Source organism: Chlamydomonas reinhardtii, chromosome 2 (assembly GCF_000002595.2).
Source record: "Chlamydomonas reinhardtii strain CC-503 cw92 mt+ chromosome 2, whole genome shotgun sequence".
NCBI classification, from domain to species: domain Eukaryota; kingdom Viridiplantae; phylum Chlorophyta; class Chlorophyceae; order Chlamydomonadales; family Chlamydomonadaceae; genus Chlamydomonas; species Chlamydomonas reinhardtii.
In genome coordinates this window covers 2,001,627-2,028,557 of record NC_057005.1, presented here as the reverse complement: position 1 = coordinate 2,028,557, position 26,931 = coordinate 2,001,627, and the positions used below count along the sequence as shown (strand labels likewise).

The 26,931-nt window shown below is 65.2% G+C and overlaps 4 protein-coding genes across 4 annotated transcripts in view; 3 read left to right on the top strand and 1 right to left on the bottom strand.

The window, feature by feature from the left end:
- The window catches only part of CHLRE_02g088600v5 (uncharacterized protein), a 7,888-nt gene extending 3,788 nt beyond the window's left edge, over nt 1-4,100 (top strand). The window contains exons 10-17 of the mRNA XM_043059378.1: nt 367-472; nt 768-861; nt 1,165-1,244; nt 1,538-1,695; nt 1,876-2,032; nt 2,379-2,453; nt 2,666-2,766; nt 3,120-4,100. Coding sequence (XP_042927012.1) covers nt 367-472; nt 768-861; nt 1,165-1,244; nt 1,538-1,695; nt 1,876-2,032; nt 2,379-2,453; nt 2,666-2,766; nt 3,120-3,243 — 895 coding nt within the window. The 3' untranslated portion in view covers nt 3,244-4,100. The remainder of the gene's footprint in view (nt 1-366; nt 473-767; nt 862-1,164; nt 1,245-1,537; nt 1,696-1,875; nt 2,033-2,378; nt 2,454-2,665; nt 2,767-3,119) is intronic.
- Nucleotides 4,101-4,110: 10 nt separating this feature from the next.
- On the bottom strand, nt 4,111-7,322 carry CHLRE_02g088551v5 (uncharacterized protein). Its single transcript, XM_043059377.1, has 2 exons — nt 7,008-7,322; nt 4,111-6,785 (listed from the first exon to the last, which is right to left on the bottom strand). Exons 1-2 carry the CDS (start codon nt 7,112-7,114, stop codon nt 5,348-5,350), a joined length of 1,545 nt encoding a protein of 514 aa, XP_042927011.1. The 5' UTR covers nt 7,115-7,322; the 3' UTR covers nt 4,111-5,347.
- A 3,220-nt stretch (nt 7,323-10,542) lies between these two features.
- On the top strand, nt 10,543-16,168 carry CHLRE_02g088500v5 (uncharacterized protein). Its single transcript, XM_043059376.1, has 13 exons — nt 10,543-10,859; nt 11,096-11,225; nt 11,491-11,600; nt 11,800-11,882; nt 12,148-12,289; nt 12,580-12,688; nt 12,917-12,984; nt 13,297-13,367; nt 13,530-13,560; nt 13,996-14,124; nt 14,538-14,825; nt 15,060-15,136; nt 15,408-16,168. The coding sequence occupies exons 1-13, from the start codon at nt 10,689-10,691 to the stop codon at nt 15,493-15,495; spliced, it is 1,497 nt and encodes a 498-aa protein (XP_042927010.1). The 5' UTR covers nt 10,543-10,688; the 3' UTR covers nt 15,496-16,168.
- A 244-nt stretch (nt 16,169-16,412) lies between these two features.
- CHLRE_02g088450v5 (uncharacterized protein) lies at nt 16,413-26,928 on the top strand. The gene is made up of 13 exons (XM_043059375.1): nt 16,413-16,731; nt 17,099-17,790; nt 18,127-18,243; nt 18,456-18,535; nt 18,758-18,799; nt 19,139-19,550; nt 19,895-20,020; nt 20,262-20,767; nt 20,982-22,430; nt 22,761-22,920; nt 23,330-25,294; nt 25,529-25,909; nt 26,201-26,928. Exons 1-13 carry the CDS (start codon nt 16,617-16,619, stop codon nt 26,510-26,512), a joined length of 6,357 nt encoding a protein of 2,118 aa, XP_042927009.1. The 5' UTR covers nt 16,413-16,616; the 3' UTR covers nt 26,513-26,928.
- The last annotated feature ends 3 nt before the right edge of the window (nt 26,929-26,931 follow it).

Below are 26,931 nucleotides of genomic sequence, written 5' to 3'. Positions count from 1 at the left end.
TGGCGTTTCAGATACGGCTAGGGCAGGCGAAGCTTTGCCTACGCCTTCACTTCTTAGTAAATCATGAATGTAACCCCCCCCCAGTCCAGCGGCGGTCGCGTTGCACTCGCATCCGCATATGCATCCGAGCGCTACTGAGCTATACGTGATCGTTTTACTGACGTTACTACAATACGATCAACCTACTTAGAATAGTCGTTAGACAAAATGGGAGAGCAGCAGCAGTAGCCTTCGGCGGGTCTACGCGCTGGAGCTGGCCGCTGGACTTCACGGACATCAGTAACAACGCGTCTACGCTGCAACTGTACCTGTCTACGAGTTCACTTCTTAATTAATCATGAATGTACCCCCCCCCCCCCCCCGCAGGTCGGTGTACGACCGGCTGGTGGCGGCGGGCACACTGGTGCCGGCGGCGGACGTGCCGGCGCCCGCCGTACCGCAGGACCTGGCGGCGGCTGTGGCGGCGGGCAAGGTAAGCTGGGGAGGGCGGAAGAGGGCTGGGGAGGGCAGCCGGAGGGAAGGAGTTGGCGGGCGCAGGCCGCACCGGGTGCTGCCGTGGCACTGCTGCAAAGGCAGCGGAACCTTTCCTGCCACATGACAAGGCGCGGGCTGTGGCGTATGCAGGCCAGTGCGTGAGCCAGGCTGTGCTAAGTCACAACAGCATAGGGCAAGGCATGTGCATATGCGCGCGGCCGCGCTCACCTGTGTGTGTTAAAGAGCACACCTGTGTGTGTGTGCGTGTGTGTGTGCGCGCGTCGCTCCCGCAGGTCCGTGTGCCCACGCACATCGTGTCCACCATCTGCGACGACCGCGGCGAGGAGCCCACCTACTACGGCGTCAGCATGTCGGAGCTGATCGAGGGTGGGATGGGTCGGCGGGGGGGGCGGGGGTTGTGTGTGTTAATACCAGCCCAAATACCCGGCTAAAATTGCGGAGCACAGGCAGGGGGGCGGAGACTGGGATGGGCGGGTGGGAGGAGATGGGGAGTGGGAGGGGGCTGCTGGCGCAGGGCACTGGGGGCATGCGGGTTCGGGTGGGCAGAGCACGCCGGTGTCCTCGCCGGCGCATCTGGAGCTCTCTTGTGCTTCACACACGCCTGCACACACACGCCCGCACACACACACGCCCGCACACACACACGCCCGCACACACACACGCCCGCAGGCGACTACGGCATTGGCGACGTGATCAGCCTGCTGTGGTTCAAGCGCAAGCTGCCCAAGTACGCCACCAAGTTCATCGAGGTGCGGCGGCGCGTGCGAGTGTGTGGCGGACGTGCGCTCGTGCGTGCCGCCTCGTCGCCAACGACATGCGCAGCGGCGTAGCCGCCGATACCGGTACCCTCCCACACGGCTAAGACACCTGGGCGCACTCGCAACCTTTGACCAGCAGCCCGCTAATGCCGGTGCCTCCCCACACGCACTCCTGCGCCAATCCCGCTTCCACTGCTCCCGGCCCCCCGCGATTGCTGTTCCCCAATATTGTCCACAACATCTACCACTTGCCTAACTAACTGTGAATCTAACCCCCCCTGCAGATGTGCGTGATGATGTGCGCCGACCACGGCCCCTGCGTGTCGGGCGCGCACAACGCCATCGTGACCAGCCGCGCCGGCAAGGACATTGTGAGCAGCCTGGTCAGCGGGCTGCTCACCATCGGCCCGCGCTTCGGCGGCGCCATCGACGACGCCGCGCGGTGAGACCCGAGCGTGCCGACGTGACCTCGTACCGTGAGGGCGGCGGGTAACCTTGGGGACCACAGCGGGGCCAGAATTAAGGCAGGACATTTTGCCTCTTCCCCGTCCGCCTCCGCACCGCACCGCGCACCTCATCCCACCGCACCCCACCCCACCGCACCTCACATTGCACCGCACAGCTACTTCAAGGCGGCGTGCGACGCCGGCCAGTCGCCGTCCGAGTTCGTGGAGGGCCTGAAGAAGAAGGGCATCCGTGTGGCGGGCATCGGGCACCGCATCAAGTCCAAGGACAACCGCGACAAACGCGTGGAGCTGCTGCAGCAGTACGCGCGCAAGGTGGGGAGGGGGGAGGGGAAGGGGTAGGATGTTTGTGAATACCAGCCCAAACGGAACCAAACAACAAAGGGGGGAGTGGTGGCGGGCGTGGTACGGCGGGAGTGGTGGTGGGAGTGGTAATGGTGGGAGGTGCGGGGAGGTGGAGCGCGGGAGGGGGAGGTTGAAAGAATGCAGGTGGGCTGGGTTTGGAACGTCGTGGCGACTTGGGCTGGGGGCTGAGAGCCTGTGTAGGAAGGCCTGGATGGGGGAAGGCGTTTCGCGTGTGCTCTATTTCATATGTACTAATTCAATACCGCTTCCCCTTGAACTCCCCTGCCACCCTCCCCCTCCCCTCATCCCCCTGCAGTTCTTCCCCTCCACGCGCTACCTGGACTACGCAGTGGAGGTGGAGACCTACACGCTACAGAAGGCGCCCAACCTGGTGAGCATCAGGGGGCCTCAGTAGGACCTACATGCACATAGTGCGCAGCACCTATCTAAAACGCATACGGACAACACTGTACACGTTTACCTGCTCTTACCTCCACCTCGCACCCCACAACGCGCCTGCTATACGACTGTTCCTGGCTGCGCCTTCACTTCTTACAACAGTAATCATGAATGTAACCCCCCTCCCTGCCCCCCCTCCCTCAGGTGCTCAACGTGGACGGCTGCATCGGCGCGCTGTTCCTGGACCTGCTGGCCTCGTCCGGCTGCTTCAGCGACAAGGAGGCCAAGGAGATCGTGGAGATCGGGTGAGGCCGGCGGAGGAGCAGGGGAGGGCGCGGGACAGGGTCGGCGTGTGGTGGATGTGGTGGGAGAGGGAGGGAGAGAGGGATAGCAAGCAGCAGGGGTTGCTGGGCGCCCCCGGCTTGCAAGGATACCTCCCATGACTCATGGGGGGGCACTGCAGCTGTAAGGGGTGCAGGGATGGGCTGGCAGGCGCATGCCAGTGCTCAGGTCGTGTTTGGACGTGGTGACAAGGGATCACTGACCCTCTCATGCCCCGTTTGCGACCTAGCGACTTCGGCCACTGAAACCTTGCCTGCCTCCTCCCTGCCCTCTGCTACTGCTGCCTCCTCCCTGCCTCCTCCCTGCTCCTGCGCAGCTACCTGAACGCGCTGTTCGTGGTGGCTCGCTCCATCGGCCTGGTGGGGCACGCGCTGGACCAGAAGCGCCTGCAGCAGCCGCTGTACCGCCACCCCTGGGAGGACGTGCTGTACACCAGCTAGGTGTGTGCGGAGGCGGAGGGATGGAGGTGTGAGGAGGGATGTGGCGGCGGCTTGGCGGCTGGGGCGAATGGCGCCGCGCACAGGAAGTCTGGGCGGCGGCCGTGCGGTCGGCGGGTGGTGGGCTGCTGATAACCCAGGGCTAGCATGCGAGCGAAGGCGGCGTTGGGCATGTGGCCAAGGGACAGGAGGATTGGAAGAGCAGGAGGGCTTCAGTGTGTACGAGGGGTTGAGCCAAGGAGCAGGCAAGCTGGTGCAGTTGGTGAACTGGATTGAGTGACGGGGCAGCGGCCGGACCCGTGGCGGACCCGTGGCGTGCTAAGGGATGTGGTGCCCTTTTTTGCTGACGGCAGGCACCGGTTGGCTTACAGAGCATTGGCATGGCCCAACTGTTGCTTGCATGGCTGCGCTCCATAGCTCATGTTGGTGCAGCAGTGAGCAGAAACACCGCAGCATGCCACTACAGGGGCTTACGCCTGGTTGGACAGTGTTGGTGATGGCACTAGCACGCGGTGCGTGTTGGCAGCTTGTGCAAAACACGCGTGCGCCAAACCTGGCATGTGTGCTACTGTGCTGCAGCCCTGCCGCTGACAGCTACGCAGTACGTGTACGGCAGTCGCCTGTCCTGAACAAGTCCTGACGATCAAGTCCTGAACATTTGCTACGTTTGCTGCACTGTGTCAGTATGTCTCAGTGCCGCCCAGGGGAAGGAGCTGCGTATGCTGCCTGCCGTTCATTGCCCCGTAGCCGCCATAGCTGTACATGCATGTTGCGGATATGCGCCAGTGGGCAGCCAAGCACGGGAGAGAGAAGAGCTAGGCAGCGTCGGGCTTGCTGTAAGCCTGTAACATCTTGGAGGGGCACTGCGATCCGGGCATCCAGTCGCATCATTGGATACTTGTCCACGGTACTTGTCCTTGAAGACTTGTTGCGGTACAGCTCAGTCACATACTAGTCCGCGCTAGACCGGTCCGCCCCATCCAACCTACTGTAATCCTCTGTCAGGCGCGCCGGTCTGGTGAAATAATAAATGTCCTGCACAGACACACAGCTCCTCTTACACCTGCGCAATTCTGTGACCATACCATTCGGCAGTTTGCATTCGCTCTGAGCTACACACAGCCACGTGCAATGCGGTAGACACCTTCCTTCCTGGCGCCACACCTCTCCCGTGCGGATGCCTACACCGCCCCGGTTCCGGTCTCGCTCCTTCTGCTGCTGAGTTCCAGTTCGTTGCTCATACGCATACGCGATACTCTCACAGTCCCACACACGTCGCGCAGTCATCTGACGGCGGACAATTCAATCAAGCGAGACAAAACTGGCAGCGCGCCTTGTCAGGCTAATGCGCTGAGGTTCTCACGTGCAGCACAGGCCGCAGGCGGCACCAGTGGCCTAAAGCCGCTGTTCACGCGCCTCTGTCCCGCCTCACCGCCTTGCCCATACATCCATACACTGTATACTCTCAACCAGCTGCACGCGCTGCTTGGAGCTACTTCACTCTGCGCTCGCTGTACAGGCAGCGACATTTCAGTACGCTACAATCAACCTGCTAATGTTTATTGTTGTAACCGCACAAAACGTGACGCAGGCGGCCAAGTCATCGCCATGCAGGCCCGCACGACCGCGCCTCTCGATGTAGAACTCCGTGAAACATCCGCGACATGCGTCGTCTGTACCTGCCAACCCCATACACGCACACACCCAAACTCAAGACATGTTGAACGCGATAAGCGGGACTGTGCGCTACGCTTGGCTGGGCACGTGCCGCGTGCCCCAGCAAGTCTCCTCTAGGGGCATACAACCACCACTCCAAAAGCTGCCACCATCCCATCCAACTCGACGCCCCACATACGGATTGACTTGAGACGTTCTGTATAGCCTAACAAAGCCAGCGAAAATGAGTCAAGCACCAAAACATTCCCAAAACGCAAGCGTATATAACAGCATCAGCGATAGCGACACTGGCTGATGTGATGTATGTTACCCATTGTTGCGTTTGTTTTCGCTTCTGCAGTTTGCTAATCAAACAATAAGCCATTCAAGCGCCCTCCTCGAGCGACTATGGGCCATGCCAGCATCACACAGCCGCAGCGCCCCCGGCACCTCAGAGTGCCGCCGCTGCGCCTGCGAGCGCCGGCGACAGCGCCTGCTGCCGCGCGACCACGCGCGCCAGCAGCAGCGGCTCAGACGCCAGCATCTCGCGCAGCGCCGCCGCCGCCGCCACGCCGCCCGCACTGCGGCCCGCGTCAACCTGCTGCGCTTCCGAGGGCGCGGCGTACGCGAGCGACAGCAGTCCCGAGTCCTGGTGTGACAGCGGCAGGTTGGGGCTGCCAGCCAGCCGCTCCCACCGCCCGGGCACCTGCGGCTCCCGCGCCTGCAGCAGCAGCTGCCGCGCCGCCTCCTCAGCGCGCAGCGCTGCCTCGTAGCCCGGTGCGTGCGGCGGAAGCGGCCAGGCCGCCGGCAGCGGCTGCCGCCCCAGGTGGCCGTGCCGCGCCTTGGCCTCCGCCAACGCCTGCTGCACGCGCTGCCGCCCTGGCGTGCTGAAGGCCGCCGAGGGCGCCGGCGACAGAGGCAGCGGCAGCGGCGCCCAAGACGACGCGGGGGCGGGCGCGGCGGCGGCGGCGGCGGCGGCGGCCGGCGCGGTGGAGGGGTCGGCGGGAAGCTCGGCAGACAGGGAGCGTGCGGGGGCGGCGGCGATGGACGGCTCCGCAGTCGCCGTGGGGATGCTGCAGGCGGACGACGTGGCAGTGGGCACCACCGGCGCCGCCCTGGCGCCGGCGGCCAGCAGCCCGAGCGCCTCCGCGGTAGGTGGTGTGCAGATGGTGTCGCCGCCTGCGCTGAACGTCACCGTCTTACGCGGCGCCGGGCTGCCGCAGCCGGCCCTGGCGCGGGCGGCCTTGGGCCGACGCAGTGAGGAGCGCAGCGGCGGGCGCGGGCTGGGTACAGTGCTGCTGCTGGCGCTGCTGCAAGCAGTGCCGATGCTGGCGGTGGTCGTCGTCGCGGTGGCGGTGGTGATAGGGGTGGTGCTAAAGTCGCTGCAGGTCGTTAAGGCGCTGGGTGTCATAGCCAGCGCGGCCGCCGGCGCGGCGGCGGCGGCCGCCGCGGCGCTGCACGCAACGGGGCCAGCGGCCCGGAAGTGCCGGGCGCAGGTGGAGCCACCTGCGCTGCTTGCGCTGCAGGTACTGCTGGTGCTGAGCCGGCGACCTCTGTTGGACTCGGTGTCACTGTCGCTAGGTGATGAGATGCCGCTGTTGCTGCGGCTGAGGCTCTCGGCGCTGTCGGCGACGCTACAGGGCGCCGAGCTGGCGGGCGACTGAACTAAGCCGCCGTTGGCGACCGCAACTGCAACCGGCGCGCCAAACCGCAACTGCACAAGTGAGCTAGTGCACCTGGACCTGAGAGAGGAGGACTGCTTCGCAAGCTTGCTGAACGGGGCCGCGGAAGCGCAGGTGCACGCAACGGCGGGCGACGGAACCGGTAGCGGTGCTCGCGGAGTCGCCACGCGCGAGCCGCCGCACCCGAGCGTTCGTGCCGCTGATTGCCTGCGTTTATAGGTAGGCATACATTTAAGCTTTTGAGGGCTGGCGGCGCGCGAAGGCGCATACGTTCGGGAAGATGGGGCTTGCAATCAGGGGCACAGCCGCCTTGGGCCATCGATAGCGGCAGAGGACATAAGTTTGAATCGCCTGTTGGAATAAGCTGCTGACAACCACTGAGTTGCACCTCGGCGTGTTGGTGTGTGAGGCCCTACGCCCTAAGCTCACCTCTTACGCAGACGCCGCGCTATAGATTGGAGCGCTTTCAAGCAAGCTACTCCAGCGCACAGAAGGCAGGCAAAAATCAGCGCATGTTGCAGCGTGGCGGGGTCCATTTGGACTAATATGTACCGGCGTAAGACGTGACTCCCTAAGCCACACGTGCTGAGCTGCTATGGAGGCGGTCTATTGCCAGGTAGACAAACTAGTCGCCGTCTGAGACGCAGTTGCGGGCGGCGCGCCGAACGTTGTCGGTGTCAGCACAACCGTCGGAGAACAGAGGGAGGGAGGCCACAGGGAGGGACCAATCGGGAAACTGTAATCAGTGATATCTACTAAGCAGTATCTGTGCTGCGATAGCTGACTTACTTCAGTGCCCTGCGGTTGTACCTGAAAGGCCTCCATGCAAGACTCACTGAGTCGCGACCAGGCGCTCGGTTCCATGTTTTCCATTGATGAATCAATACACGCCGCTTATAGTTTTACAATTGAGCGGCTGAACACAGCTCACGACCAGCAGGCGCAAAGTCTCCTCTCTCAAACTCAAACGCAACTCTCGCACACCCCTCCCTCCGCTCTCCCCTCTCCCCTCTCCCCCATCTGATCAAAGATGATGGCGCCGTCACATCTGAATGCGCGATTATGGTTGCCTATGCGTCGGGTTTACGGAAATTTAACGACTAGTGATTCGCGCGACTTTGCCTCCACGCACCTCGCTGTCCCCTTACCCCACCTTACCCCACCAGCCCCCGCTGAGCCGCCTGCTCGCGTAGTCTCCCGCTGTCCACTTGGGGCCTAGCACCAAGTGGTTCCCGTCATCCCAGCATAATGCGCGATTGGGAAGGGGGGAGGGGCAACCGGGCAAGCCGGGGAACTGCGAAGCAGCAGGGGTTTTGCAAATTCGGTGTGAGACGAACTGCACACAGAGGCCATATACGCGTCAGCTCAGGTGTAGTAACCCATATACCATGCATTTAGTGGATTTGCGGCACATACGTTGGCCCTTGTTGTCATGCAAGCTTGCACCCTGCCCATGGTGCCACCAAGGCCTGAATGGCGCAAGGGTGCAGAGGGCGCAACTCATTCTTTGTGGATAAATTGCGCGAATTGTGTGGTACTAAACCTGCTGGCAGAAATTAGGGCGGTGAGAGAGAGAGAGAGCTGCTGGCCAGTGCTGGGACCCAACATCGAACGTCAATGGCGGGGCCTGTGCGCGTTCAGGGGTACACGGTGGACATTCGGGATAGTCGTTGCAGATGGGTGGGAGGGGACAGTTCGTGCCAGAAATGTGCCTGCTGCCGGCTGCCGGCAGCACACCATGCCAGCCTTTCCACCACCACAAGCTCCATGTCGCTTCAAGGCCGCCCACACGGCAGATGGCAGGGAGCCCAGTCACTACTCTCATTGCTGTACACATGTATGTGTTGAACCACTTCAACAGTCCAAAAACGAGTGTGCCTCACCGGCAATACGCACGCACAAAGCCATTGATTCAGGGAACAGCACCAGCACCAGCGCCACCAACAGCGCCCCCAACACGCTGTATACGCCGCCGGCCAGTCAACAGCTTAACTGCCAAAGCCTCAAACACACCTGCCCTCCGGCACCAACAGCAGTATACCGTACCGTACTTGCAGACTGGCCAGCTGTACCACAATGATGACGGTCCACGAACACAAACAACAACATCCAGTCGCCTGCCACAACCCGCGTCTTCGTGTCTTAGCAGCAACAGGTCGTCGGCAGCACCGACCATCGCGGCTTTTTTGGCAGCTGTGCCGCTCGCTTTGAAGGCCGCGGAAGAGCAGGGGGTTGCTATGGCCTTGGCCACCGGCAGGGTCACACTAGAGGTGTTGACAGAGAACTTTGGCGCCCTCGCGCCCCTGTACGTTTTGTACGCGAGCTGGCGGCAGCCGTGACCTGCTCCCACGGCCGCCACGGTTCCCAGTACAGCTCAGCCATACATACCTCACGCACAGGCGTGTGTACATGAGTGCTGCGCGAGCCATGAGCAGCGCGACGCACGAGTAGAAGGCGCGCACACCGCGACCATGGAGCCGAAGGCCGCGCACGCCACGGCCGCGGCCATCACGCCGCGCCATTGCCGCTGCGGCCGTGTAAGCAGATCGTGGCCATGGCGTGCGCGGCCTTCGTCTCCAAGGTCGTGACGTACGCGGCCTTCTCCCCGTGCGTGGCGCTACTCATGGCTCGTGCAGCACTCTTGTACACACGCCTGTGCATGGGGTATGTATGGCTGAGCTGTATTGGGAACCGCTGCGGCCGTGGGAGCAGGTCGCGGCTGCCGCCAGCTCGCGTACAAATATACAGGGGCGCGAGGGCGCCAAAGTTGTCTGCTAGTGTGACCGCCACGGCGACAGCACCTCCAGCACAGTGGCCAAGGTGACCCTGCCGGTGGCCAAGGCCTTAGCAACCCCCTGCTCCTCCGCGGCCTTCAAAGCGAGCGGCACAGTTGCCAAAAAAAAACCTCTCCACACGCATCTCCGCAACTGCGCGCACCCTCAGCTTTTGGCTCTTGTATGTCATCCAGCTCGTTAGAAGCCAGCTCGTTAGAAGCCGGCAGTGACGACGCACGCAATTAGCTTGCAGAGGAGTTGAGGATGCGCGCAGTTGCGGAGATGCGTGTCGAGACTTTTGGCAACTTGGCCGCGCGCGCCACCCACTGTTGAATTTCCGCCTCCCTTGTCCTGGTCAATTAAAAAACTCTCTCTGGCACGAGACATGCGGAAGTGCACGACAGGCGAGTCCTCGGGCAGCGTTTCAAGGTTAGTGCGGGAGCGTTTGCTCAGTCCTTGCTGCATGGTGAACTTCAAATGCAATGAAGCGAGTTGCCGACTTGTATCTGCAAAGAGAGCACGCTTGAGTGCTTGACAGACCGCGCCCATCTTTGATTGGTAGTTGGTCCCCCCCCCCCCGCCCCCCCCCCCGGTCCCCCCCGGGTCGGTCCCGATACCGGTGCCAGGCACGTTAGCGGCAAAGACAGAAACTTGTAACGAGGGATGGCGTTTCGTCAAGCGTGCCGTGATTCAAAGCTGACACTCGACATCAGTCCGCTCGCCCAGCCACCTCCTGCCACCTCAACACGACTCCGGCACAGCGACCGCACGACATCCGTGCAGAATGAAGAGTGCCGCGTGGCATGCGTTGCATCATCTATAACCGCGTGCCTTGAACCCTCCGTACGCATTCCTCCCGGGGTTTGCCCCTGACCCCTGGCTGTTCCCGCTTTCTTCAATCGCACATCCCAGGTTCAAAGGGGGTCCCTGGGTTCATTGGCCCAGCAGCTTCAATCGGCGCAAGTGCCGACGACAATTATACGCGTAGGTGCCTGAGACGTCATTGGGAAACGTCCTTCATGCACCTCTTGGGACGAAGCCCAGTTGCCTCCAACTGAACGGAGTTCGGGTCAGGGGAGGCGTTGAGGAGAACGTCCAGGATCCGGAGGGCCGTTAAAGACGCGTGTCAAACCCTGCGTCGTGCAACATGAATATGTCCCAGTGACTTGACCTGTTGACACAAGTTAATTTTATTGTACCCAGTTGTCTGAACAGCCCCCGCGCCGCGCGTTGCTGTCGCTTTGAGTGCAAGCAGAGCACGATTGTGACCATACAAGCAAAAGCTCGCTGCGCTTCAACACAACGTGATATGGCTTTCCAAACTCAACTATCTGGTATGACTCAGCGCTGCTCCCATGCCGCTGCTGGTGGTGCAACACTCCATGCACCGCTCGTAAAGATTGCTCGCGCACATGGCGCTGGTCGCGCGCACCAGCTTAATGGGTCATCGACCTCCACTCTGAACGCCAGTCGGCCGAACGTGAAGTGCACGGCAGTCACCGACAAGGTGTGCGGTCAGGCTGCGTGCCTTGTGGGCACCCGACGCCTGTGTGTGGCGCGGAGGCAGGGGCTGCGTTTGGAGCCCCCTCGGTGGTCCAAAACACGCATAGCGCAGGCAGCCCTCCTTCCTTCGCGCCCTGCATGCTGCAACGCAAAAGCTCGCACGCCACCCCATGACCAGACACCTCCACCGGTGCACAAGTGCAGCAGCAGCGCTAACAGTTCGGTGCGTTCTGCCCGCAGCTGCGTAGCTGGTTCGGCATCCGCCAGCCCACCACTTCCGAGGCCGTCAAGACCAGCACCTCGTCTCGCGATGCGCCGGTGAAGGATGGCCGCGATGTCATTGTGCGCTACTACGAGGCCTATAACGCGGGTGCGCCTTGGCGGCTGCTCGGCGTGGACGTGGACTCGGGCGATGCCGGGGAGGCGGGCGCTCCGGGAGGGGGCGTGGCACGCAGCGTGCCATGACCCAAGTCGGGGGAAGATGCCCAGGAATGCGGGTCGCGAGAGGTTTTCAGCCAGGCCAGTACGCAACGGGGTCTACGACGTCTGCCCGTGTGCACACAGGCGTGGTGCGTGTGTCGGCATGTCGCCGGCTTTGTCAATTGCTGTTGTTGGGCTGTGTCGTTGCACCGCAGGCGACATCGACACCATTGCGGGCCTGCTGGCTCCGGATGTGTCGTACCACGACATGATCTACGAGGAGCCGTTCCAGGGCCGGGAGGAGGTGGTGGCATACTTGCGCAAGGTGCGCGTGTGCGTGTGTGTGGGGGGGGGGCAGAGGGGAATGATTGCGCTGCATTTGACCCAGTGGGGTCAGACCCGCTAGCCAAGGTGCGGTTGACGGAGACACAGGTGACACGCCCGTGGGCCCTAGGGTGTCCGCACGCGCCTCTCGGTACCCGCACCAACACCGCCTACCGTGTCCTGCACTGTGCCGCATCCAGGTCCGCAAGACGGTGCCCTCCGACCTCAAGTTCGTGATTGAGGACGTGACCAGCGGTGACCCGCGGGCGGTGGGCATCACCTGGTGGGCATGGCGGCGGCGGCGGCGGCGGGGGGCTAGCCGTCCATGCAAAACGGGGCGAGGACACGTCCATGCAAAACGGGGCGAGGACATTGCAAGTTGTGGGGTGGACCACATCGTTACGTCCGGGGTGAACGTACTGTTCCAGGTGCCTGCAGTGGTTTGCACAGCCCTCGCATGCAGCGCCATGGATCCCGGCTGTCATGTGTTCACACAGCCGTCTCCGCCATCCCGCTTTCCCCACCTTTTGTTGCCCTGCTGCCCCCAGGCATGTCGAGTGCGGCGACGGCGTGGTGTTCCCCTTCAGCCGCGGCTGCTCCTTCTACACGCTGGACCCGGCGACGGGGCAGATCGTGGCGGCGCGGGACCTGGTGGAGAGCAGCGTCAAGCCCGGCAGCTCGGCGCTCAAGGTGTGCGGGCTGCAGAGGAGGAGCGGGAGGAGCGGGAGGAGCGGGAGGAGCGGGAGGAGCGGGAGGAGCGGGAGGAGCGGGCGGAGCGGGAGGAGGAGGAGGAGGAGGAGGAGGAGGAGGAGGAGGAGGAGGAGGGGTGACGGGTTGGGGGCTGGGGAGGGAGGGAGTGTGTGTTGTGGAGGGGCGGCAGGCGCGGAATGCGGGGTGTGCATGCAACGACAGCGGGGGCGCTGGGGGGCCTCAGGACCTCTGGCCTCTTGTGTTGATGAGCGGCCGCCGTCTTCCCGCAGCTGCTGGGCGCTCTCACGCCGCTGATCCGCAAGCTGGGACCCAACGCCGACCCAGCAAACCTCAAGCGCCTGCCTCTGGCCGCGGCGGCCGTGTGGGCCTTCTACGCAGGTGCGAGTCTGTGGGGCCGGGGCCGGGGCCGGGGCCGGGGCCGGGGCCGGGGCCGGGGCCGGGGCCGGGGCCGGGGCCGGGGCCGGGGCCGGGGTTGGGACGAGTTGCGCTGGATTTCCATGAAGGGGCAGGGGACTGGCGGCTGTGACGCTGTGTGGCAGAGTAGCCAGGTGGTCGTGGTGCGTGTGACACGCCGCCGCCGTCGTGGCCCCTCCGTCATGCATGCAGGCTACTCTGCGTACGTGATGCTGAGCACTGCTGCGCCTGGCGCGCCCGCCTACAACACCCCACCCGAGGTACCTGTGTATGTGTGTACGTGTGTGTCTGTGTGTGTGTGTGTGTGTGTGTGTGTGTGTGTACGTGTGTGTGTGCGTGTGTGTCAGTTGAGGTGGGGAGGGGTGGGGAGGTGGGGAGTTGCGGGCAGGCGGTGATGTGGGCTGTAACGCACAGAGGTCACGGTGGTCAGATCCATGTGCCTAAGCAGAGTAAGGACTCACCACCGACAATGGTTCTGCATATACCCTGAAGCGTGGCGGGCGTGACGGCCCAGACTACCACACGGGCACTCTACTGTTGGGCTATAACACAACAAGTACGTTATCTCGCAGGTGTTGATGGAGGTGTTTTACGAGTCCCTCAACTTCTTCTACATCAACATCGGACTGGCGGCCGCAGGCTTGTGAGTCATTTGCTTCGTATTACCTGCTGCATCTGTTTGCATTTCTTCCGAACGACAGTGTGCTGTATGGGCCGTGCGTACCTCTTCCGTACCTCACGCCTGCGTCTGCGCCGCTGGCCGCTCACTTATTCACCATTCCTCTGCGTTGCGCTTAACTTGCAGGTCGCCAGTGCCCTCCGTCCCTAGCCCGCCGGTGAGTGCCCCCGGCTCCCCCGCATTCATTGCACACGACTCACACACACGTCACATCGCCCATCACACCACTGGCACCAGGTCACGGGGCCTGGAAATGGCTATCAATCACCACCGGGGCTTGCCAACCCCGGCCCCCTACGCCCTCTCGTCTTAATTAACATGCATGGAGCCCCCAGTTGGCTCACCTCCTCACCGCCCACCAGTCCTCACCCCATGCCTGGAACCCCACGTCCCACTTCTCTCCTCCCACCCAGCAGCACTGTGCCTGGCTATGGCTTAACTTCTTGTTAATTTATCATAAATGTAACCCGTGCCTGCAACCCAGCGCCCCACCTCTCCCACGTTCTCCATGAACGGCTAACCACCCCCCCTTCGCTACAATCCTCTGTACCAATCTTTGCTACCCCCCCTGCCCCGTGCCCCTGCCCTGCAGGTGTCTGAGGCGCTGTTCAACTTCGTCAACGCCTGGTCGCTCATGGCGTTGCCGTACATGCTGGCGGACGGCGCCAGCAAGAAGCTGGGCGGGCCGGGCCGCCTGGTGGCGTGGTGGACCGGCATCATGGTGAGCAGTGGGTGGGCCGGGGGATGGGGGTGTTGATACCAGCCCAAACTAAACCCAAACCAATGCAAACGAGTGAGGAGGGGGGCTGCGTTTGGGCCTGCCCAGCTAGGAACCTCCCAACATGGGGCACTGAGAGGCGGAGGGTTTGAACGGGGCTCCAAGGCGCAGCTCGTGGCAAGCGTAATGGAGAGGAAGTACTGGGAAAGGTGGGAAAGGAGGCGGGATGGGCGCAGGGGGTGTGGGTGGATGTGGCAGTGGGGGGGGTCAGTCTACAAAGCCTGCGGAGGGCATTTGGTTCAGCGAAAGCCGGCTGTCTCTACTACGTTTGACCTTTTCAGTGGTGCCGCCATGACCTCCAACCTCCATGCCCTCCACCCGCCATGCCCTCCACCCGCCATGCCCTCCACCCGCAGTTCCTGACCAACGTCTTCTACATCCCATACCTAGCACTGCGTGCCGCGCCCGAGCCCATTCCTGAGGACGCCGCCGCCGCCAGCGCCGCCGCCGCCGCCAGCGGCAAGCTCGCTCTGCCCCCGCCGCCGCCCGCCGACACGCCGCTGCCGGACTGGGCGCCGCGCTTTGGCGCCACCAGTCTGGCGGTTGGTCTGTTTTCCATCGGTTGGGCGGCAGTTGGCCGGCCCGAGTACGGCGACATTGCTGAGCGCGTGTCGTACGCCGTTGACACCTTCAACACGAACCGGGTGAGGCGACCGAATGCTTCCTCCGGGCTTCGGACTGGGTTTGTTACGGGGTTCGAGGACCGCTGTTGTGGAGGGCCGCGCGGCCGCGTCTGGTTTGCGTTGGGTGCGCGTAAGCGCGAGCGCGGGCGCGGCAGTCACTGGACTCTTCCGCTCTCGCGCCATACCTTCATATTCAACGCCCGCATTGTTTCCAAGCCTGCACTCTGCCTGGTTGCTCCTCGTGACCTGGTGCAGGTCTTCTTCGCCTTTGTGGTGGACTCGTGTCTGTACGCCGTGTGGCAGGCCGTGCTGTTGAAGGACGCACCCGCAGGGTGGGTGGGGGAAGAGCAGGGAGGCAGGAGGGGCAGCTGAGCTGCGGGGGGCAGCAGGGACGAAGGGGGTGGGCCCGGGGGCATGGCGTATGGGGGGTCTGTTGCGGCTACTGCTCTCAATCAGCATGTGTGGGCAGTTGTGTACACTTGTGCTGCTGCTGCTGCTGCCACCGCTGTGGCGCCTTGGCTTCACTCATGCCTTGCTTACACTGCCCTCACGTCTCTGAAGCTCTTTTCTTGACGTCTTACTTCGGACACATCCCTTAATCAGGTACCGCTTCGTGCCGTTCTTTGGAATGGCGGCACACCTGATCGGCGGCGGCAAGGCCCGCGCCTCAGACGAAGACGGCGGCCTGTGAGCGACACGTCCGACGTGTGTGGTGGCTCCGCAGCGTGCGGATTGGGCGGGGTAAAGATTGAGAGACCGAGGAGTCGTGAGTGCCGTGAGTGGCTGAGTGGCTGAGCGTGAGGGGAAGTGACAACGCGAGGACCGAGTGCTGCCAGGCGCTGCGGCGTGCACCACACGGCCGTTCGGGTGGACTATATGACCGGCAGGCCGGCATCGAGTGAGATGTGTGACTGCCCTGCTGGCTATAACAGTTGTGGTGAGGAAAGCGGACGTGCGGCAGAGCTGATGCGTGCGGCTTGGGCTGCGCACTCGGCCCTCCCGGTCTCCCTCTCACGTTCTTTATCCCTGCGAATGCTATGAGAGAGGTTCAAAGTGAGCGAGGTTTTGTCAAGAGTGACTGGCGTAATACAAGAAGTGAAGAATGGAAGTGTTAAAGTGGGGGCTGAGCGGCAAAGCGTGAGATGGGGAGCGGAAGATACCGGGGCGAGAAGAGCGGAGCGTGGTGTGCGGTGATGAGACGAGCAGACTGGGTGCACAATTGGCGTGCTGAGGATTAAGCACATGGACGCAAAGGCAGTCGAGGGCGGGCCGGCACGTGGCCGGCATGAGGTTGGACACAGCCAGGAAGCCACAAGCGGGCATTGGCCAAGCGGAATTAGGGAACGCTGTAACGCCTGGCAGAGCATCCGGCACCAAGGAGCACACTCAAGACGGTGCAGCGCCGCAGCGGATGGGTCCGGCGTCTGGACTCTCTCCAATATGCGGATGCGAGCCATTGGCATGCTGGCGCAGGCATTCCGGGGGAGAGAAGGCAGCAGAATGGGACAGCATGGCCACTTGGCCGGTGTGCCGGCTGTCAGCACGCTTTTGGATCCGCGCGCGAGTGGCAAAACGTGAGACCAAGCTTTTGCGCGATTCACATATTTCCACAATCGCACAAGTAGCATTGTGCAGCCCACCACAGGCGATGCGCAGGCGGACCCTTCTCTACAAAGGAAGCTAACGAAGCTGACTCGGAGGCCAAACTGTTGCGCGCTTTTGGCACTGGCGCAATGCAAATACAGTACAGTAATATGTGCCGTCTAGGTTGACAGTGCAAGGCGCTATCCGAACGGAGTCTTGTAGAGGAATATGAAGAGCGAACAGGCGGGCGAGTTGCCGCTGCCGCTGTCGTTCGTTGCGAAGGAAGCTGGAAAGCAAGCGGTGAAGCTACTGTTGGCGATATGGCTCGCCTCAAGAGTCCTCTGTGAGTTGCACCGAATGGAACCCGCGCTTGTGTGCGAATGCGTTTGCCTATGCTGTGAAATGGCATGTGACATACATATTGGCAAAGTGATGTGTTAGCACAAAGGGAACACGGGAGCTCGAACTGAGCGAGTGCAAATGCAGGTGCCTTGGTCCTCGCTCCAGCGCGCAGGGTCCCTGGGCCTGGGTTAGGGCGCTTCATGTCAAGGTTGTGTCATATCGCAAGCGCCTTACAACGCGCCAAGGGCTCGGGCGGCGGGAAGCGACCTGACACGACCATGGCACTAGCAGCGTGGCCCCTTCGACTCGCGACTCTGTTCCTACAGCTTCCTACCCCTCTCACCTCCCAAACTTGCACCTCCTCACAGATGTTGCACATCGCCTGTTTGGAATGGTGCCCCTGGCGATCGCGCTGGTGCTCGCGGTGCAGTGGTACATGAAGCACCAGGAGCACCAGCAGCCATCGGACTCCTCGTGGCCGCCGCACCGCCAACCACAACAACATCAGCAGCAACTACCGCACACACTTTACTCGCTGCTGCGCGCCTCCCTGCACGGCATCCGCTGGCCGCCACACCCGGCTGCCGCGCATGCAGCTGCTACTGCTACGGCAGCTAGCGGCAGCGGCAATAGCCGGCTGGCGGTTGCAGGGGGCGGCGCCGTCACTGCGGCAAAGCATGGGTCGCAGCCGGGCCTGGGCTCGGGCCACGGTGGCGGCGGCGCGGGCGGAACAGTCGGCATGCACGTGCATCTGCACACGCACGTGCACCTGGCGACAGGCACAGCAGCACCAGGTGGCGGCGGCGGCGGCGGCCACCGCTCACAGGCGCACCACGTACACCACTCACCACACCACCAGCCCCCAAACCCACATCAGCACAACACGCACGGTACGGCAGCGGCAGGCGGCGGCGGTGACTTGGATGGCGAGCAGCCGCCGCTGTCAAGCTCCTGGCACAGCGGCGGCGGCGGTGGCGGCGGCGGTAACATGTTAGGGCGGGCCGGCAGCGGCAGTAGCAGCGTCAGTTCCATTCGGCAGCGCGACCTGTGGCGGGTGCAGGTAAAGGGCGTGGAGGCCACGTGACACACACACACACACACACACACAAAAACGCACACACACACACGTGGCGTGTCCCTGGCCTCATAGGCTGGCTGCATATGTTTGGTGATGTTCTCTGCAAGTCGCGGGCTCGGTGTGGACAACTGCACGGGACTGACAGCGGAGGGCGCTGGTGTGTGCTCTTGGCCTGGCCCCTGTGCCTGGCCCCGGTGGGGCTTGACCGGGCCCTTGCTGTGTGTCAGGAAAGCTCACGCGTACTGGCTCGAAACTGTGCATGTGTACGGTATGTGAGAGAGCAAACTACAACAATACGAGCCGTGTGTGTGCGCGCAGGTGGGCAGCAAGGTGGTGGAATGGGCATGGGAGCGCTTTTGCGGTGGCATCGTGCAGACGTGGATCTACGACGTGTGGTGGGGCATGCTGTCGCCGGACCGACAGTTCCCCGCAGAGGTGGGGCCGCAGGGCTGGGAGCGGGATGCGGAGTGGCAGGCGACGAAGCGAATGGCCGACTCCGCAGCAGCGCACGGTTGCGTCGTTGCTTTGACTGCTAGCACTCGTGCCCGTCGGCTCCTGTCACCTGTCCACACCTGAGCCGCATGTGCCCTGTGCGTATAACTATGTGTTTCTTTTACTCGTGGTTTCATGCTGTTGCATGCGGCCAGGTGCGGCGGCTGCTGAACTCGGCGTTCGGGGTGCTGGCGGCCCGGGCGCGGCGGCTGGACGTGGTGGGGGTGATCATGCGGTGAGCCGGCGGCGGGGGGGGGGGGAGAGGGAGGGAGGGAGGGAAGCGGGGTTGGGCCGGCGTGCCTGCATGCAAGCGTGCGTGCTTACAGCGTCAGGGCTCCTCACGCCCTCCGCCTCGCCCGCACAGTGAACAGGCACGCCAAATACCGTACGCTCTTGGCCCAAGGCTGGGGGGCATTTGTCAACACCCTCTCTCCCCTGCTTTGCTTGCTCAACACAGGGACCTGTGTGAGGCGCTCATGGCCTCCCTGGAGCTGTACAGGTGGGGCTGGCGGGGGGTGGGGCTGGCGGGGGGCGGGGTTTGGCCCGGGAGGGCTGGGGTTATGGGTTTAGGGGCGGCACTGGTCTGGTGTTCGGCACGCCGGCACGCACGTGCATTGCAGCCGTGGGAGCGCCAGTAGTACCCCGCCAGATGTGTGTTGTGTAGGACTGACACGAAGAAGGCATTGTAGGGACACGACGGCGAGGGCCACACGCAGCCGACCACTGTGTGTGACACACACACACACACACACACACACACACACCGACGCAACCCATTGCATGCACGTTTTGCGTTCCCACTTCCTCGTGTTTCCTAACACACACACTCATGCCACAGGGCCACACTGGAGCGACTGGGCGGAGAGCAGGCGCTGGAGGGCCGCGCCCTGAGGCACGCCGCCGCCGCCCTGGCCACAGCAAATGCTTCCGGCGGTGCCGGCAGCAGCAGCAGTGGCACCAGTGGCAGCAATGGCACCAATGGCGCCAATGGCGCTAATGCGTGTGCGAGCGCCAGCAGCAGCGGCACTGCTGCAGTGAGGGGGCACGAGACCGCAGCCGGGGACGGCGCAGCCGCGGCTGCGCAGCCGGCGGCGACGTTGCCTGGCGCCGCACCATCTGCGGCCGCGGCGGTGACGGCTGCGCGCGAGCGACTGCTGCAGGCGGGCATGCGGTCGGGTGGGTGGCTGCACCCGGCGTTTGAGCGGCCGGACGGACACTACCGCGCCCTGAAGGACATGGCGGATGCACTGGTGAGCTGTGAGCTGTGGGCGTGTGTGTTTGTGCTTGCTGGGGAGGGGCGGCGTGTGTGCGAGCGTGGGCGTGCGGGCGCGGGCGTGAGGTGAGGTTGGCACTCACACAAAAGTGCTGCAACATACGCAGTACAGGCCTGCCGCCCATCCGCACACACACGCACACGCATCACAGCGGCCAACGCTGTTGCACGCTCTCCGCCGCAAACGGGGCTGCCGTGTTGGGCACTGCCACGCGCCCCACGCACCCGCCCGCCCCACCCCCGACGGTAACGATTGCTGTTCCCCAAGATGGTCAACCTTCTACCACTTCCTTAACTAGTCATGAATGTAACCCCCTGCAGGTGGAGGTGCTGTGGCCCGGCGAGGAGCTGTGCCAGCTGCACATGCGGCCGCTGCTGCGCGAGCTGGTGGCCACGTGTGTGCTGCGGCCCGTGTTCATGCTCATGTCGCCGGTCACCGCACACAAGGTGCGCCGCGGCGCCGTGCGCTGTGCGCTATGTGTTGCACGATGTGCAATGGATTGACACAGTAGCACCGAGACCGGTTGCTGCCGGGACCGATGGCTGCTGGAGCCGATTACTCGGGGACCAATGGCGACCGGGACCGTGGCTGTGTGCCGCCCCGCACCGGCTCCATGCTGATTGAGGAAGAAGGGTGCGAGCAACATACTGCTTCCATACTGACGCCTGGCCATGCCGTTCTCCCCAGATCCTGTACGACGTCTTGCCGGCGCTGCCCGATGAGCCGCCGCTGACGCCGGTGCCACCAACCCCAGCAGCATCCGCACCCGCAGCCGTACCCAGTGCCCCCCTCAGCAGCGGCAGCGGTGCTGCGGCCGGCGCCGCGGAGCGTGCGGGCAGCGGCGGCTCTGACTCGGCGGCGGCGACGCCGCGGGAAGCCGGCAGCACCCCGCTCGCGGCCCCGACCTCCTCCTCTGCATCCTCGGCGTTGCTGGCTTCGGCTGCGGCTGCATCAGGCGGGGCTGTGGGTGCGGGGTCGAGCTCTGCAGCCCGGCCGGCCCGGACCGCGTCAGCGGTACCACTGACGTCAGCGACAGGCGGCGCGGCGGCGGGCGGGGGCTCGGGGGCAGGGGCAGGGGCCGGGGCGGGGGCGGGGGCGGCCTCGCGTGCGGCTGTGGAGGGCTCCCTGGAGTTTGAGCGGCGCATGGCGGCCAACGCGGCGGCGGAGGAGGCGCTGCTGCGGCGGCTATCCAGGTGGGTGCATGTGTGTGCATGTTTACACTGTGTGTGCTCTGCTCCGCTGCACGTGAGGCGCCTAGTGGCTTGACGTGGGTGTGGGTCGGTGCATGCTCGCCCGCCCGGCCTACCAGACATGCTTCTGTGACCCTGTGCCTAAACATCCGCGCTGTACCCCCGTTGCGACTCCTGTCCTCCGCTGCACCCCCTGGCATGGCGCCCTGGCTTGCAGCGTCGCCAGCCATGCACTTACGAGTCTCGGTAGCGGAGACATGGACGACGGCGGCGGAACTGGCGGTGGCGGCGGCGGCGCCCGCGCCTCCGCACGCCGCAGCGGCGCCGCAGGCTCCACCCGCACACACCAGTTGCAGCAGTCACACCACCACGGCCACCACCACCACGGCCACCACGCCTCACTGACAGACAACGCACTTCTGCACCCGGACGCTAGTGCTCCCGTGCTAGCGGCCGCAGAGAATGGCGGCGCCGGGGGCGCTGGCGGCGGCGGCGGCGGCGGCGGCAGTGCGGTTGGCGTAATGCGCAAGTCGGCTTCAAACCTGGATTTGCTCCACGACCACCGCAGCCACGGCCTAGGCCACGGCCAGGGTCAGGGTCAGGGCGGCCCGGAGGGGTCTCACTCGCATCACTCGCACACACAGTCGCACACACCGTCACACACGCCCTCGCGCATGAAACCGGGCCAGCATGGGCACGCGGCTGAGGGTGCAGGCGCCGGCGGGGCGGGGTCTGCCACGCTCGGCAGCCGCGGCTCGGGCGGCGCTGGTGCGAATAGCGGCGGCACTGAAGCAGGCGGCGGCGGCGGCGGCCGTATGTCTGCGTCCTATCACGCAGGAGTGGACTATCGCCCCACGCCGCAGTCGCATCCACTGCCACACACCACGGCTGACGGCCCCGGCACCGGTGGCGGGTGCCGAGATGGCAGCGGCACAGAGCGCACGTCGGCGCCGGCGGGCCGCAAGGCAGGCGACGGGGCCAATCCGGCGGCTGCAGCAGGGGCGGCGGCTGCGGTGGCGGCAGTAGCAGCCTCGCCGTCGTCACGCAGCGGGTCGAAACGGGGCGTGCACCGCCGCAGCTGTAGCTATGACACGGCGGCGGCACGCAGCGGCGGCGGGAGCGGTGGAGTTGGGGCGGCGGACGGCGGCGGCGGCGCCGCCACTGTGGCCGGGGCTGGGGCCACATCGCTTCGGAATTCCTGGTTTGATTTCGACTTCGGCAGTGGGCTCAGCCTGCCCTGGAAGACTTCTGCTGGCGCAGCTGACAACGCCCCTGCCGCCTTAACCGCAACTTCAGCCTCCGGTGGCGGCCTAGCAGCGTCCTTCCTGTCCCGCACACGTGACAGGCAGCCTCAGCAGCCGCAGGCACAGCACGCGTCGCCGTCGCCACAACACCATCACCAGCCGCAGTCGCAGCACAGGGCACGGCCGCCGCCGCCGCCGCCGCGTCTGCGCGCCTCCGTGGCGGCGTACGAAATGGTGTCAGAGCCGTTGGGCTTCGGCCTCACGAACGAGTACGTGGTGTACAAGATACGGGTGGCGGCGGAGGAGCCGCAGGCGGCGGCGGCAGGCGAGGAGGAGGCGGCGGGGCCGCGGGAGTGGACGGTGGCGCGGCGCTTCCGCAACTTCGAGGCGCTGCAGGCCAAGCTGGCGGCGTCGCTGCATGGGTGGGTCCGGCCCTTCGTGTGCGTGCCGTGTGCGTGCCGTGTGCCCGTGTGTGTCTGTGGTGTATGACTTCTCACTGGTGGCTGCTGACCGCTGACGTGTAGAGTGCCACCAGCGCCAGACCTTACCTTGATACTGGTGACGTGTGAAGTGCCATCAGCGCCATACCTTACCGTGGTATTGCCGCGCTGCGGTTCATTTGCCCTGCCCCGTGGCTGCCACACCACCTGTTAACGCCGGCCTTTGAGCATCCCCCTTCCAAAACCCTTTCAGTTGCGGCTGCTGCTGTGTTGACACTGCTACTGTTGCTGCGATGCCCTGTCTCCCCTCAGCTTCAAGTCCCTGGGGTTGCGGCCGCTGCCTGCCAAGCGCCTCTTCACGCCGCATTCGCGCGCCGATCCCGAGTTCGTGACGGGCCGCCGCGCCGAGCTTGACGACTACCTGCGGCAGCTGCTGAGCTGCCCCGAGGTGGCGGCCTCACACGAGCTGAGGGTGAGCGTGTCAGGGCGTGTCAGGGCGTGTCAGGGCGTGTCAGGGCGTGTCAGGACGTGTCTGGACGTGTCAGGGCGTGTCAGGGCGTGTCAGGGCGTGTCAGGGCGTGTCAGGGCGTGTCAGGGCGTGTCTGGACGTGTCTGGACGTGTCAGGGCGTGTCAGGGCGTGTCTGGACGTGTCAGGACGTGTCAGGGCGTGTCAGGGCGTGTCAAGGCGGCGTGTGTAGTGTGCGGTGTGTGGCGTGGGATGGCCGACGGTCCGGCGTGCGTGGGACTCACGAGCTTAAGCTGATTGTCGGCAAGTCCGGCTTGCACTTGCATGCGTCATTGTTACCTCCTCTGCATGCTTTGTGCTTCATGCTACCAAGCAACATCGTGGCGCGGCTGTCGCCCCCTTTTGGCCCCACAGGAATTCCTGGCCCCTGACCCCGCCTCGGGCGGGCACGGGGCCTCCGCGGGCGGCGCCGCGCACCCCTACCACCACCAGCCCAGCCGCAGCCGCGGCGGTTCTGTGGGCCACGACGGCGCCACCGCGCACAGCCCCCCTGGCAGTGTGCCGCACACACCACAGCCCGCCCCCGCACCCTCCGCCAGTGCCGGCGCTGCCCCCGCCGCCAGCCGCAGCGGCGGCGGCGCCGCCGCCAGCGGGTCCGCCGCCGCCGCCGCGAGTGCCCCAAGCAGCGGTCTAATGGCGCGTGTGGGCTCGGAGATGCGGGAGCTCCGAGCCAGCGGCCGCCGCCGTCTTGCGGAGGCCCTGGCACCGCGGACCGCCTCCACTTTGGCGCCAGCCTCCGCCGCTCCCTCAGCTGCTGCTGCTGCTGGTTCTAGTGCCGCTGCCGACGCCGCGGAGGGCGGCCTGCCGGGCTGGTGGCTGGGACGCGGCCGTGCGGCGAGAGCGCGCGCGGACGGCGAGGCCGCCGCGGCCGCGACGGCGGCGGGCGGCCGCGCCTCAGTCGACGTGGCCTCCCTCCGCGCGGCCGCCGCGGCGGGGGCCGGCGGCCGCCGCGGCAGCGTCGGCGGCGGCAGTGCTGACGGCGTGGTTGTCGGTGCTCACGGTGACGAGGAAGACGAGGGGGATGCCGCGGCCTCGGCATCACCGGGCTCGGACGGCGGCGGCCGCGGCAGTGGCGGCGGCGGAAACTCGGAGGATGAGGTGGTGCACGTGCCTGACGATGTGGCGGCAGCGGCAGCGCCCGGTGCGGCAGGAAGCATCGGCTTCAAGCTCAGTCTGCCGTCTTGGTCCAACCGGCCTTTCTCCTTTGGCCTGGGCAGGGATGGCACCAAGGAGAGCCAGGAGCCCACGCCTACCGCCGCCGCCGAAGGCGGCGCCTCCGCCCAAGCCTCAGCAGCCGCTGCCACAGCACCAGCAGCCGGCGAGGGTGAGGCTAGCTTCGGCGGGAGCTTTGTGTCGGGTGCATCGCGCCTGCTGGCATCGCTGCGTGGCCGCGCCGGCGCCGGTAGCGAAGTGCCGTCCGGTCTCGCCACGCCCGCTCCTACGCCCGCGCATACGCCCTCCACCGCTAGCCTGAGTGGCCTGAAGGGCGCGGCTGGCGGCGGCGGCGGCGGCTCTGCCACCGGCCCCGGCGGCAAATCTGACCCGGGCCAAGACGGCGCAGCATTGCTCGTGGGACGCAGCCCTCAGCCCAGCTTTACGACAGCTGGCGCCGCCGGCGCCGGGCAGTCGGCCGGGGTCCGGTCGGGGCTAGCCGCGATGGCGCGTGCAGACGCGGGCGGGGCGGCTGGCGGCTGGCACGCGGGCAGCGGCGAGGGCGAGGGCGGTGAGGGCGACGGCGGTGGCCTGCTCGCGATGCGCCCCAGTGTGGACCTGCATGCCGGCGTCGCCCACGCGGGCGGCGCTGCAGGCGGCGCCGCAGGCGACGCGCACGCAAAGGCACACGGTCACTCCGGCGCCCGCCGCTCTAGCGTGCCGCCAAGCCCCCAGGCGCAGCCGCACCACACGTCACCCGGAGCCGGCGCCGGTGCCGGTGCGCCCGCCATCCACCACTCCGCCTCGGTCTCCGCCTCCTCGGCTGTTTCCGCCGCCGCAGCTGCGGCTGCAGCAGCCGCAGCCGCGCATCACGACGCGCTGCGCTCCCACTCCGCCATCGTTCCCGGCAGCAGCGCCGGCGTGGGCGGCGGCGGCGGCAGTGCTGCCGCGACCGCGCTGCATGCTCCCTCGCCGCTGGCTGCCAGCTCCGTCCCACTCACGGCGGCTGCCTCCGCGGCCTCGTTGGCAGCGGCGGTGGATGGTGTTGCTGCTGGTGGCGGCGGCGCCGCCGCCGCCGCCGCCGGCAGTGTGGGTGTGGCGGCGCCGCTGTACGAGCTTGTAGATGTGGTGTTTGGGCTGCAGGGCCAAGGTTTCTTCAGGCGCCAGGTGAGGGAATCGTCGTGCCTGCCCTCCGCTGGCCCTCCGTGTGCTAGAGGACAGCGCTGAAAGTCCGGGTCTGCTGGTAGTCCGGCACACACCTGGCGCGCAAGCGTCGCTCAACCCCGCCTGACCTCGACGCCACTGACACCTGCCATAGGCGCCTGTTATGTGCTACGGCCACTCCATGCCTTGACACCATGACTAAACGCACACACGGAACACACACGCCCCCACGCACAGGTGATTGCGGTGACGCGGCAGGTTCTGAGCCTGCTGGCGGGTGACGCCATCGACACCTGGGTGGCGGCGCGGCTGCGGCACCTCACCTCGGAGCACAGCCTGGCGAGGGCGCTGCTGCTGCTGCACGGAGCGCTCTTCCCCGGAGGCTGCTGGTACTCCTTTGGCCAGCCGCCGGCGCAGCAGCAGCAGCAGCAACAGCAGCAGGCGGCTGCTGCGCAGCTGCGCCAGGAGGGCGCTCCTGCAGAAGCTAAAGCGCAGCAGGCACAGCAGGCAGCAGCGGGTGGGGGCGGGCCGCGCTGGCGGCCGGCGCAGCCCATCACGGCTGAGGGCTATCTGGACCCTTGGCCCGCGCCGCCGCAAGCCGAGCAGATCGCAGAGCGGGTGAGTGGCGGGACACGCGGCGCGTGTGTGTGAGCTTGGAAGGCGGCTTGTGGCCCCTTGCCGCGACGCCGTGACCCTGCTTGGTCGGGCCGTAGACAGACCCATGCTTTCACCGAGTTTAGTGTGCGATTACCGGTAAACACGTCTTACTTGCCACGACCTGCTGCTCGCCTGCCGCCCGCCTCTACCCACACCCTGCCCTCTCGTGCCCCTCCCTGCCCCCCACCCTTTACACTACTGTTCCTGGCTACGCCTTCACTTCTTAAATAATAACGAATGCAAACCCCACAGGTCCGTGCCCGGCTCACCTCGCCGCGCCTGGCGCCCGCCATGCTTGTCAACGTGGTGGGCGCGCGCGGCTGGGGGCGGGTGGTGTCCGACCTGCTGGGCTTGGTGCGGAGTCGCACGCTGATGCTGCAGCTGTGCTACGGCCTGGTGCAGACGGTGCTGCTGCGGCTGTTCCCAGAGCTGGGGCCTAGGTTGGAGCACCTGCAGCCACGCAGCGCGCGACGGATGGCGGCGACGCTGGCAGCCGGCGGCGGTGGTGTGGGGAGCGGAGGCGTGGGCGCGTCTGGAGGCCTGGGTGAGTCCAAGGCGACTTAGGTGATTGGCGGACGGGCCCCAGCGGCGGGAGCGTGGGCTTGGCGCCGTGGGCTGTGGGCGTGGGACCGTGCAAATGTGCATGCTTTGGGTTGAAGTCGGCTGGCTTGTGAGGAGTACGTCTTCATGTTGCATGCTCTAATAGTGACTACGGAATGCGTGTGCGTCGACACGGGCGTCAAGTTTGTGATGTTGTGGTGTTGGATACGGTATGAAGTGGGCCTGGTTCTTCGTACGAACTCGGATCGGGAGCTCTCAACGAACGGCGTCGGTGGCGTGACGAATGGTTGACAGGTGGGGAAATGACCGCATTTGCCGTGCCGCTGTGCGGCGGCAGAAGAAGGGGTATCTTGCTAAGTGCTTGTTGGCGTTTGTTGGCCATGATGAGGGCTTGGGCCGTGGTGGGACATTGGGCTTGGGCC

Coding starts and splice junctions, on each gene's coding strand:
- CHLRE_02g088551v5 (XM_043059377.1), bottom strand. CDS start 7,114: ATGGACCCCGCCACGCTGCAACATGCGCTGATTTTTGCCTGCCTTCTG. Junction 6,786..7,007: donor GCGCGGCGTCTGCGTAAGAG/GTGAGCTTAGGG, acceptor CTATAAACGCAG/GCAATCAGCGGCACGAACGC.
- CHLRE_02g088500v5 (XM_043059376.1), top strand. CDS start 10,689: ATGACTCAGCGCTGCTCCCATGCCGCTGCTGGTGGTGCAACACTCCAT. Junction 12,985..13,296: donor CCTACAACACCCCACCCGAG/GTACCTGTGTAT, acceptor GTTATCTCGCAG/GTGTTGATGGAGGTGTTTTA. Junction 13,368..13,529: donor GGACTGGCGGCCGCAGGCTT/GTGAGTCATTTG, acceptor CTTAACTTGCAG/GTCGCCAGTGCCCTCCGTCC.
- CHLRE_02g088450v5 (XM_043059375.1), top strand. CDS start 16,617: ATGAAGAGCGAACAGGCGGGCGAGTTGCCGCTGCCGCTGTCGTTCGTT. Junction 18,800..19,138: donor GCCTCCCTGGAGCTGTACAG/GTGGGGCTGGCG, acceptor CTCATGCCACAG/GGCCACACTGGAGCGACTGG. Junction 22,431..22,760: donor CTGGCGGCGTCGCTGCATGG/GTGGGTCCGGCC, acceptor GTCTCCCCTCAG/CTTCAAGTCCCTGGGGTTGC.